This window comes from Herpailurus yagouaroundi, unplaced genomic scaffold (genome assembly GCF_014898765.1).
Source record: "Herpailurus yagouaroundi ecotype Mexico unplaced genomic scaffold, PumYag 162, whole genome shotgun sequence".
Taxonomy (NCBI): domain Eukaryota; kingdom Metazoa; phylum Chordata; class Mammalia; order Carnivora; family Felidae; genus Herpailurus; species Herpailurus yagouaroundi.
The window spans coordinates 5,533,000-5,545,051 of record NW_024412403.1 but is presented as its reverse complement, the minus strand read 5'-3'; the positions used below and the strand labels follow the sequence as shown (position 1 = coordinate 5,545,051).

The 12,052-nt window shown below is 40.7% G+C and overlaps 1 protein-coding gene across 1 annotated transcript in view; it reads right to left on the bottom strand.

Moving 5' to 3' along the window:
- Positions 1-12,052, bottom strand: part of DSCAM (DS cell adhesion molecule) — a 665,388-nt gene that overhangs the window by 295,333 nt on the left and 358,003 nt on the right. Inside the window, exons 5-6 of the mRNA XM_040484971.1 lie at positions 6,399-6,677; positions 2,696-2,971 (exon numbers count right to left, since the gene is read on the bottom strand). Coding sequence (XP_040340905.1) covers positions 2,696-2,971; positions 6,399-6,677 — 555 coding nt within the window. The remainder of the gene's footprint in view (positions 1-2,695; positions 2,972-6,398; positions 6,678-12,052) is intronic.

The window sequence follows — 12,052 nt, the reverse complement described above, 5'->3', positions numbered from 1 at the left end:
GACAGAATCCCAAGCAGGCTCCATGCTGTTAGCACAGAGCTGAACACAGGACTCAGTCCCAGGAACAGTGAGATCATGGCCTGAGCTGAAATCAGGAGTTGGACGCTTAACCGACTGAGCCACCCAGGTAGACCCTAAGGTATTGACCACTTTTTAAATAGAAGTTTTTAAGTCTTTGTCTAACATTCATCTGGGTTCTCTCAAGGTCTATTTCTACTACGTACTTTCTCTTTTTTTTATGTCTAGTTATTTTTATTTTTAATTTTTACTGGGATTATCTTCCACATTTTCCAGTCCGGGTGTCAAGTAAGTTTTTCAGGGAAGTTTATCTTTAGATTTTAGGACTCCCCACTGTTCGGAATTTAAGGAATTCCCTCCTTACTGGAATTTCAACTTATCTTCCTCAACGGCAGGTGATTTGACATTGCAGCCTTTTGTCCTTCTGTATGTCAATCCCATAGAACTATAGCTTTCTGCTTTTCTTCTAGTATTCGAGGTTTCCCCTCCTACCTCACAAAGCCTGGGGACTGTCCTCAGGGGAAAAGTGGTATCAGTGCACATATCACCTAACCCTTTCCTCTTCTTTCATGGGTCAAATCCTTTCCACCCGCTCTTGTGCGTTTCTCCCGTGTCTACATACAGTTTTGCTTTTCCCCAAGTTCATAATTTTTATCTGCTTCCAGGTTAATCTGATACATGCTATTCTATCGTTTTCTGAAGTAGGACCTGTTCTTATTCTTTTTTATCATTCCGTTCTCCAGTTACTCTGGTTTGATCTTGAATCTCTAATTATCAGATCTCAGTTTCTTCAGACTTCCAGTTTCTTTTAAGACTCCCAGTTTCTTTGGCCTCCTAGAAAATACTCCCAGATTCTGCGTTTATATCAGTGGTCATTCTCAGCTCACAGTATTGTGAGTTTTTATAATTTACATTAACCTAAAGCTACTTCAATGGGAGTAATAGGAGGTGATAGCCAAGGATACTAGTTAGAGTCCATTTTAAGGCGTACTAGATATGTATTTATAACTACACTTCTGCTCTCTTTTGCTACATTCGTACTGTCATCTCTCAGAAGAGAAAAAACAAAGTGAAGCTTCTTGTCCTGAATGGAAACTGACACGCGACAAATAAATCCATGAGAATGCTCGCTATGCTCCTCTGCCCCGCCTTTTTTTTTTTTTTTTTTTTTTTTATTCAAGTGACAGGCTTTTTTGGAGATGAAAGCAGACATTATTTTCCCAGCGAGACCTGAGTGTCTGAAATCTTTCTTGCTGTCACTCTCTGATAACCTGAAATCTTTCGACATCATTATGGATTATCAATATGCTCTTTAGGTTTTCTTAGTCACACGAGATAGTTGCCAAGGTAACTAGGCCTAGACAAGTATTCTGTCCCTCTTCTACAAAGAATCTAAAAATAGTGGCTATGTAAGGACTATAGTGCATCAGCAGCACCAAAGTGGCTCTGGACAGATTGATTACTTTCTGTACTTAACTATTACGGGGAACACGGTGTCAGGCATTTAATATGAGTCCCAAGCCTTCTGGTAATTTCGCCTCTGCTTTAAAAAAAAAAAACAAAAACAAAAACAAAAACAAAAACACAAAAACGGTTTGCAAGAAAATGCCCGAATCAAAATAAGAATCTCATTGCTAAGCCCGCTTCTTCTTAAAAATAAGCTAAGGTTAAAAAAACAATAACAGAAATATCCCCTAAGAGCATCAAGGCATATTTTAAGCTAATGTTCGTACGTAAATATTTTTTCTCTTTAGACTATATGAAAGTCACGTCATTATTTTAATCAACTGACATCAAATGAATTTTAAATTATATGTAAAGACAGAATTTCCAATAAGACACACACACATACACAGACAAAAGCTTGTTCAATTATCCGGTGACAAATGTATGTCTCACTTGAATGTTACCTTGATAGCTTTTTTTTCCCTGGCTGATTGATAACCTTGAAGATGTAAGCAGGACAGTAAGAAAAGAAAACAACACACCTGAAACCTACTGTAATAACCCGAGGTCATTCCTCACAAATTCTGTTCACCTAAATTGGTGAATATCTGGACCCGATCAGTGACAACTGTGCAAAACAGACGCCATTTTTTTTCTTTCCACCAAGTACTATACTGAAATTGTGCCCTACACTTTGCCCATAAAATTGTATTTCTCAGCTGGGGGCTGTTATTTCCTTATCTCTCCCCACCCCCAACCCTGGGATATTTGGCAATGTCTGGAGGTATTTTCGGTTGTCACAACTTGGATGCTGCTAGCATCTAGCGGGCAGAGGCCAGAGATGCTGGTAACCACCCTATAGCATCAAATGGCTCTTCCAACAAAGCATCATCGAGAAACTCCAGTCTGGGCTAACACACCGTCAACCAAACTATATGTTCCACGTTTCTGAGGTCTGTAACTTGACAAGTAACTAAACACATGAGTGGGCGACATTTATGTTACTTAACTTTATGTGAAGTTACTTTTACAACTTCTACCATTTATAACTTTCACCAACACTTGGTCTCTTATTAGCCCGGCGTATCCTGAGAAACCAGGGCCGAGTCATTAGCTAGCCAGACAGACAGAAATCCTAACACTGGGAGTTATCAGCACTGCTTCATCATTCTTCTGAGTGCTCTGCGTTTGGGTTCTTTTGCAGCTGAACCCTATAACAAGGCCCACTGACCTTCAAGGACCACCTGCACATAGTCTTGAGCGGACAGCTTATCCTTGCGCACAAAGCACTGGTATGCGCCCCCGTCACTTTTGACCATGTGATCCATTATAAGGTTTTCGTGGTTGATCCCTGTGATCCTCACATTTTTTCCAGGGTTGAGGATTTCACCGTTTCGGTACCAGGAGAGTTCCTGGTCCTCACTGCCTGTCACGCTGCAGGACAAGGAAACCTGGCTACCCACGCTGCTTTTAACTTTCCTGGGGCTGATGGTAGCTTTCAGTGGCTCTGGAAATTTTGGTGAGAGAAAAAAAAGAAGGTAAGAACATCACATACATAGACATCATTTCAACAACATCCTGAGCTTCTGACAAGGCAAATGCATCATTGTAAGCAATGCTACACAGTTCTTATGTTCTGGATTATTCCATAGTGCGCCATTTTGTTCAGGAGCACCCTCTTTACGCTTTGTTATTTTTTTCTGGTCTTGTTTCTCTGTGTGGCAAACAGACCAACATTTGGTCACACTGCTTTCTCACTGGGTAAGTGTGGGGATTCACCCACTGACAATAAGAAATGACAAGTTCTGGCCACCAATAAGGACACAGGTATTGGAACATTTAAATCCTATTTGCCTTGTCCCATGGTAGCACTGATGGGTTTCTCTGGACCATTCTCACACAGTCATAACACCTGCTCATACCCCCTTTGTGGCTCAACAAGGGCCCATAACACACAGCTGTAAGAAAATAGGTTGATATTAGACTTTGTGACCAATGAAACAAAAACAAACCCAATCTTATGTAGCAAGTTCATTCACTGAACATCTAATAGAAGCCAAAAGTAGGGTTAATGCTACAGGTAAGACAGAGATGAATTATATTCATGGTGCACCTGGCATGTGCCATAAAATTATTACACTTCTTTTGTACATTATATAAGTCAGTCTTCCCACAGTCCTGCATGTTTTGCCTTATCGTATCCATTTTACAGAAGAAGAAGTGGTTGTTCAGAGAGATTAATTAACTGAACCAAATCCACTCAAGCGGTAAATAGCTAAAACCATTTTTTACCCCAATTATTCCTGACATCTCCTGTCACCACACCACGAAGTCCCTGGTTCCAAGAAGTTCGGTCTTTTGGCAGATGAGACAAATACAAGAGTTAATATAGTAGCCAAGAAGTGATATAGGGTCCATCAGAGACATATACCATGTGGAAGGGGATTGGTAGAAAGATCAGGAAATTCCTTAGATATCAATGATGAATAGAGCTGAGGCCAGCTGGAAAGAAAGGGCATTTTGTGAATTAGGGCATGAAGCATAGCTGTTGTCACAAGGAGAGTGTGCCTGTTCACTTTGGACACGACACAGAATCTCTGTAGGAAAATTATGGGAGAAAAATTCCAACGGCAATCTGGAACAAGATTTCAAAAGGCTTCACGATCTTGGAATTAAGTCAGAGGGGACTAAAAGAAGCATTCAAGAATTTTTTGCAAGTGAGTTTATAGTCAAACGCATTTTTAGGAGAACTGATTGATCATACTGTATTGCACAAACTGGAGTGGGGAAATTAGTCAGTAAGGGGGCACTGCAAATGTCTAGTTGAGGTGCAGTTAAGTCTCAATCTAGGACAGGAGGGGCGTGGGGAGGGTGGCTAAGAAGCACCATGAGCTACAATCTATAGGACTTGGCAGGACTTGGACTCAGAAAGGAAAGGCTTAAGGAGGATCCAGGATTTTAAAGCCTGCATTTAGGGGGCTCGGGAGTGGGGAAGACATCTCAAATAAGAAGAGCCATTGACCAGGTAGAAATGGTGGAGAGTTTGTTTTGCGATGCTGCTGTGTTGAAATGCCAGTGGCACATCAGATCTAAAATTGGGAGACACGCTGTCTAACACTCAGGAAGGAAGCCAGGCTAAGGCTGCAGATCCAGGCTTGTTCTCAGAGGGGAGGAATCTAGACCCCTATGAATAAAGAGAGCACCAGAGGAGAAGAGACAGGAGAAGAGAGGGCTTTGGATTTAGAACCCCAGAGAATGCTTTCTGTCTAGAGAAGAAAGACAGAAGTCATGAAGTCAGAGGGAGTTGGGGAACATTTGAGGGGCACTTCAGGACTTGTCCAGATGTGGCAAAAGAGTACAAGGGTGAAAACAAAGTACAGTCAGAATTAACACTTTTCCGCAAATCACTTCTAAAGTGTAGATTTTGATGAGAAAGCAATAAATTAAACACTGAGAGCTCAGCCTGAGATGGTTGGGACAGGGGGTGTCATTGGGGAGGGCACTGCACTGGGGTTAGAAAGACAGAAAGTTTAGACCTTCAAGTATTTGAAAACCCTCTTCCATGTGGAGGGAGGAGTGTGACCTGTGGTCAGGATAGGGATGGCTTTATACATGGAATAGGAAGAATTTAAATGTAACAGGAGTTGGTCAGTTTTCTTTCAAGCAAAAGTATGGGCAATATCACCAGACAGGCTTACTTACAATGATTTTGATAATACCCTAAAATGTAAACTTATTCAGCAGGAAATGGGGAGCCATGAAAGGGGTTTTAACACAGAGGAGGTTTTGAACCTGTGGGGACACTTCTTCCTTGCCTTCCAGTACTGCATCATTGCATCTGGAAGATTCTTCAGCTTCAGAAATAGAGCTGTGCGGAACTTATCTTCCATTTCTTCTGAAGCCCAGCCTAAACACGTTTTCATGATATTCTCAGGACTCACCCTGGGCAGCTGGTTCCAAGCAGTCACTGGGATATTTAACATATTCTGTTGGGGTGGTACTGTGCTAGAACAGTCCACACCCAGAGTGACACTGGAACAGGCAGTTGCATTAGTAGGCATGAGGTTGGAAAAATCCAGGTCAAGAAAATGCCTCCCTTTCAATGCCAACTCTTATGACTTAGCTTGATCAGTCAGTTCATCAGATAAAAAATATTTTATCGTATGCAATATATAAAATCATACACTATGAAAAGAATGTTCTAGTGGCATCTCAGAGCCACTTGCTTTGACCAAAGCCCTGCCGCGCAATTGTGGTCATGTGACTCGCATTGATTTGGTTTCTGCGTGAGTAAAATGGAGGGTGTTTGACTAGATTAGAGTGCTCCTCACTGTGGTCACACCCCTCCTTCCTCTGGGGTCTGCCTTCAGCATCCTTCTCAAGACAGTCACTACAAACCAATTAGAGATGAAATACACCCACCATATTTGAATTAAATGATATGTAATAATGCGTCTAACTCCAATATTTTGATAATTTAGAGCTCCATATTTCTGTGGATAATAGCCCCATTCAGGAACATAAAGTAGCATCTGAAAGCCAGCCAAGGACACCCACTGTGATCGGACTACCACCCCTTGCAGGGACATCACAAGCCCACCCCTCTTCCTCCGTCAGTGTTCAGACAGGCTGGCCATTGTTAATTCAACAACTAGGTAATGGGATCTCAGATACATAGTCTGTGGCCTGATGGAAAGCTTGGAGGTTCAGATAAACCTGGATTCCCATCCTAAATCCAAACACCCTGGCTGTGTAATCTTGGGCAATCTGTCTGAGCATTCATTTCCTCCTCTGCAAAATGGGGTAATATTGGTCTCAGCAGGACTGTTGTGAGGATTAATGGAAGGCTATAGCAAGAGCCTGGAAGTCATCTTGTATCAAGAGCTCCATCAATGGCAGCCAACATCACTGTTCCAAGCTACCCTCCAACTTACGTTTCACGTACAGGCGGCCTATCACCTTAGCAGTTCCGTATCTGTTGGAAACTTCACACACATAGCTGCCTGAGTCTGAAGGACGAGTGTTCTCAATGAGCAGCCCTGTCACGGTCTTCTGAAACCTTCCAGAAAGTTCCAGGGGCATGTTGTCCTTCAGCCAGCGATAATCTGGCTCAGGATGCCCAAGCGCTTTGCAAGGCAACTCCACACGCTGCCCTGCCATGGCTTTGCGATGATCAAACCCATCCAGTATGGATGGGGCTGAGTTCGCTGGGTCTGAGGAAGAAAGAAAAACTCTTATTAGACACGGTGAATGAGTTGAAGTGGCCATTTAGAATCAGAGGACCTCATGTATAAGTTAAATTCTATACGTCATACTAACTATTGATGACAGATCTTCAAGTTTCTGTTAAAGAACAGAAAGAAAAGCCCTATTCATATACATTTCTTGTGCTCAAAATCTTCAGAAGGTGGCAGCAGAAAGGGTTCTACTTTTCATCTCCCACTAAATAATGAAGAACTTTAGAATCAGCAAGCTTCTACCGGAATTGTTGGCCCAGGCCAGAAATTGGATTGTTCTATAACCAGACGATGTCAGACTTCTCCTTTCCAAAGAACAACAGTAGCAGAAATAGTCGTTTGACATTATGACAGTGTCTAATTCACCCGTTCTCCCAAATGATGTTTAGCTGGTTTTATAAACTCTTGAGCCCAATGAGGAACGGGACCAAATACTCTCAAGAAGTGGGTCAGTGGAAACCACCCAGCTCAATGTCTAAGCTTGCTTTGAGAAATTGATATTCTCAAGGAATATTATTAAGAATGTAAAAATAGAGATCCCCTTTTGGGTGCCCAAAATAAAAGTCTCCTTCCTCTTTTATTCTTCCTGTTCTGAACTTGCACTGGACCACACACATGGGTGGTCACACTGGTCTCTGTAAGGATAAAGAACAGATATGGGCTCCTGGTTCCTGAAATCTTCTTATCTTTGCCTTAGTTAGAAAAGCACTGTGCCTATTTCAATGTACCTGCAGTAACCCCCAAAACAAAGGGCTGGATACCCTCTATTGTATCCAAGAACCATGTGGAATGTCCTCTTGAAGGTGCTGTGATTTCACAGCCACCAGGGACGACCAATAGACCATGGGAAAATGGCAGACCCACTGAGCTGAAGCTGCTTCCCTTGCAATCATCAGAGATGAAATCCATGACAAACCCACTGCTCTTCTCACCTCCCTGGAGCTTTATAAGAACAACTTGAATGTTCTCATGGGATACAATGAGGGAACCTAATGATCTCGTAAAGGATATGTGACCGACTGAGTTTCTAGGACTCTTTTGTGGTTCACCCATCGTAACTGAAAAATTCCATAGCCCATAATTACTTACACTCACATTTCCTACACTGTTTGGGTATGGGCTCCAGAGGGATTATAGACCTAAGAGGCCCACAACAGCAAGGAGCCCTTGCCAGCAGAGGCCTTATTGCTTCAATACCCTCCTGATGGAAGTTACAGACAGATTTGGAAGAGTGTTGAAGAGCAAGTTACTTTCTTATAAACTACAGAGTTATAAAATCTGTTGCTCTGTTTAGAGTGGGATGTAGTGTTGGTGCTGGAGAAGGTGACACAAAGAAGGCGTCACTTCTTTGGTCGGAGGGGTTAGAAGTTTTTCCATAGGAGAAGCTCACAACCCAGGAAACAAGAGGTGTCACTTCTTTTCCTTTCTTTCTTTCCTTTTTATTTTCTTTTTTACATTTTCTAATGTTTATTTATTTTTGAGAGACAGAGTGTGAGTGGGGAAGGAGCAGAGAGAGAGAGAGGGAGACAGAATCTGAAGCAGGCTCCAGGCTCTGAGCTGTCAGCACAGAGTCTCACATGGGGCTTGCTCACAAGCTGTGAGATCATGACCTGAGCCGAAGTTGGAGGCTAACCAACTGAGCCACCCAGGCGCCCCAAAAGCTGCCACTTCTAACACTAGTCACAAAAAAGCAATACCCAATTATTTCACTTAAATTTTATAATTCTGAAACTAATCATTGATAGAAATTTTAAGATAGCATTGTATAATTCTAATGACTTTTTAAAAAGAAGGGATGGGAAAATTGGATATCCATTTCAAAAAGAAGAATTTAGAAGTCTTACCTCACAACACCTACAAAAATTAACTCAAAGTGGGTGATAGATCTAAACGTTTGAGCTAAAACAAATCTTCATGACCTTGGGTCTGGCAGAGTTCTTAGATACAACACCAAAAACACCAGGGGCAAAAAAAAAAAAAAAATCAATATATTAAACATCATGAAAATTAAAATATTTTATATTTTCCAAGATACCATTAAGAAAACAATAAGGAGCAACCTATTAGAAGAACATATTTGCAAGTAGTATTTCTGATTAAGGACTTATCTCCAAAAAATATAAAGAACCCTGACATCTCTATGATAAGAAGAAACAACTCACTCAAAAAATGGGCAAAAGATTTGAATAGGTAAATCACCAAAGGCGACACACAAATGACTAATAAGCACATGGAAAGATGCTCCGTAACATTAGCCACTGGGGCAATAATACACATTAGAATTATATTAAAAAAAAAACTACAGTGTTTATACTGCTTCATACCCACTAGGATGGCTCTAATAAAAAACCACAAACAAGAACAAGGGCTCAAGTGGAAGTAGAGAAAAAACTAGAATCCTCAGGCAGGATTCATAATAGCCAATAAGTGGAAACAACCCAAATGGCCATCAGTGAAGGGATAAATGAGATGTGTATATACATACAATGGACTATTAGTTAGCCATAAAAAAGAGTGACCTACGGATACATCTTACAACACGGATGGACCTTAAAAGATCATGCTATGTGAATGAAGCCTGATATAAAGCCACAATTGTAAGATACAATTTATATGAAATATACAGAAAACACAAATCTATAGAGACAGGCAGTAGATTACTGGTTGCCCGGAGCTGGAGATGGGAATTAGAATTGACTTCAAATGGGCCCCAGGGATTTTTCTGGGTGGCGGAAATGTTCTAAAATTGGATGACAGCCATGGTTGCACAGCTTTCTGTATTTACTAAAATCACTGAATTGTGTAGTTAATGTGGGTGAATTTTAGGGATGGTAAATTAAATCTCAATAAAACTACAAAAAAGGAGTGGGGCATTTCTTCTGTATTTTAAGTATACAATTTAAGCAACCCTTGTGACAGGCTCTTGGAGGGATATTTGCTCATGTATAAAATTAGTACAAACAGCATCGTATTTAATTTTCATCCCCTTGTCTTCAAACTGTATATCTACATTTTAAAAACCAGTTATCGCAAAAATTTGCAAACTCACACAAAATTAGAAAAAATAATATAGTGCATCCAACATATTCATCACCCAGACACAAGAGGCAGCAAAAAAAATTTTTTTATCATCTATCTGTTTACATCTTTATAGTCTTTGCTTTTGGTGTTGACACACTGAGTCAAATCATAGAACGTCTGTCATCTTATCACTATATCATTAGTATGTTTCTCTAATAAAAACACAAGTTTTCTCATAAAACCACAATGTCGGTAACACACAATAGTAATAATAACCTCTTGGTACCATTAGTCTCTATTCCAAATTCATTTTTACCCAAGGGGCTAAAAACACACCATTATTAACTATTATTATTATTTACAATTGATCTGATTAAGTCTGGATTGTTCTATGGTTAACAGCTATGTCTCTTGATTCTCTTTTAATCCAGAGAAGGTCCTCCTTCTTTTCTCTCTCATGTCTTCAACTTACTGAAGAAGCCAGTGGGCTGTTTTGCAGCAAATCCCAAATTCTGAATTTTCAATGGGTTCCTCTGTGGCCATTTTCCTCATAAACTGGAATTAAGTTCTAATGATATGATTAGATCAGGTTCAGCCTCTTTATTTCTTTTGTTTTAAATTTATTTTGAGAGAGAGAGAGAGAGAGCGAGAGACAGAGAATCCAAAGCAGTCTCTACGCTGTTGCACAGAGCCCAGTGTGAGTCTCGAACCCACAAACTGTGAGATCATGACTTGAGCCCAAGTGAAGAGCCAGATGCTTAACCGACTGAGCCACCCATGTGCCACCCAACCTCTCTCTCTTTGCACCCATATCATGTGTGGCTTTCTCATCTTCGGTCATGCTAAGTTCATCAGCAAGTTCAGGTAATAAAGTTTGTCTGGACTATTTCATTAAGGGTTTAAATGATTTTCTAATTGTCATATTTCCTTCAACTTCAGTAGATGTGATTATTCGGCAGATAAGAACTATCCTTCCTGAACTAGGATTCTTTGGTCATTTTGAAATACAGTAGTCATAGGTAAGACAGGAGAATTGTGATTCTCTTTAAACTACCACTTACCAAAACCAAGTGGTGATGCCCTAATTTCCTCTGTGTAGACCAATGAGATTCCTATTGCTGCTTTTGTTGTCATTAAATAGATATGGGTGCATGTATCTAAGTATATATATGAACTTAAGTATGCAAGTACAGTAAAACCTTGGATTGTAACTTGTTCTGCAAGTATTCTGCAAGATGAGCAAATATTTCTAATAAACTTTAACTTGATAAATGAGCGATGTTTGTAATACGAGCAGTAGGTGATGCCGAATGTCACGTGATCACAACTGAGCCAATGGTTCTTCCCTCCTCCTCCTCCTCCTCCTCCTCCTCCTCCTCCTCCTTCTTCTTCTTCTTCTTCTTCTTCTTCTTCTTCTTCTTTTCTCTCTCTCTCTCTCTCTCTCTCTCTCTCTCTCTGCAGGATTGTGGGTGATCGTCTCCCATGCTCAGATGCTTGACTTTAGGCCGTGGTGCTTGGCAGAAATCAGTGATTTTTCAGAACGTTGGAAGGTGCCCACAACTGGCACTGGTGTATTTTTTATCACTTCAAAGCACCTCTGGACAGCCCTTTACTTTTCCGTACAAGAGTAAGCTAGGGATGCTTTGCTTCATTCTAGCTCAGGTTGCCTGCAGATATAGACCCTTTCCTCTGCTGCCTTATTGCCAGTTACATTAAATACAGCATATTAACAAGTTTATGAATACTGTACTGTAGTCAACATGTGTGTGAGCATATACAATGGCCCCCATGCAAACAAAGGTTGAAAAGAAAAGGGGTAACAAGAAGGAGATGATTACGGTGGAAGTTAAGAAGGAAATGATCAAGAAGTATGAGTGAGGTATGTGAGTGGCCAAAATTGCAAGATTTTGTAAGAAGTCTATGTCTGCATCTCATCTGCAGAGGAGGAGAAAAAGGCAGAGGAATCCCTCAGTTCAGATGAGATCAGGGAGATGTGTAAAATGTGGGAAACAGTGCAAGATTTTGTAGAAAAGCACCACCCAAGCAAGGCTGTAGCAGTGCAAGCAATGAATCTGTTTAACGACAATGCAATGTCACATTTCTGCGAAATCCTCAAAAGGAAGCAAAAGCAAGTGTCATTGGATAGGTTCCTTGTTAAAGCTGCACAAAAAGAAAAAGATTCCATTGAGCTAATAGGCAGCAGTGATTCTGTTAGTGATAGTGAAAGTCGTCCTACACAATAAACTTCCTTTCTCTTGTCTCCCTCACACCAGCCATGAAGGTTTTCTTTTTTTTTTTTTTTTTTTTTTTTTTTTTTTTTTAAAGTTTTT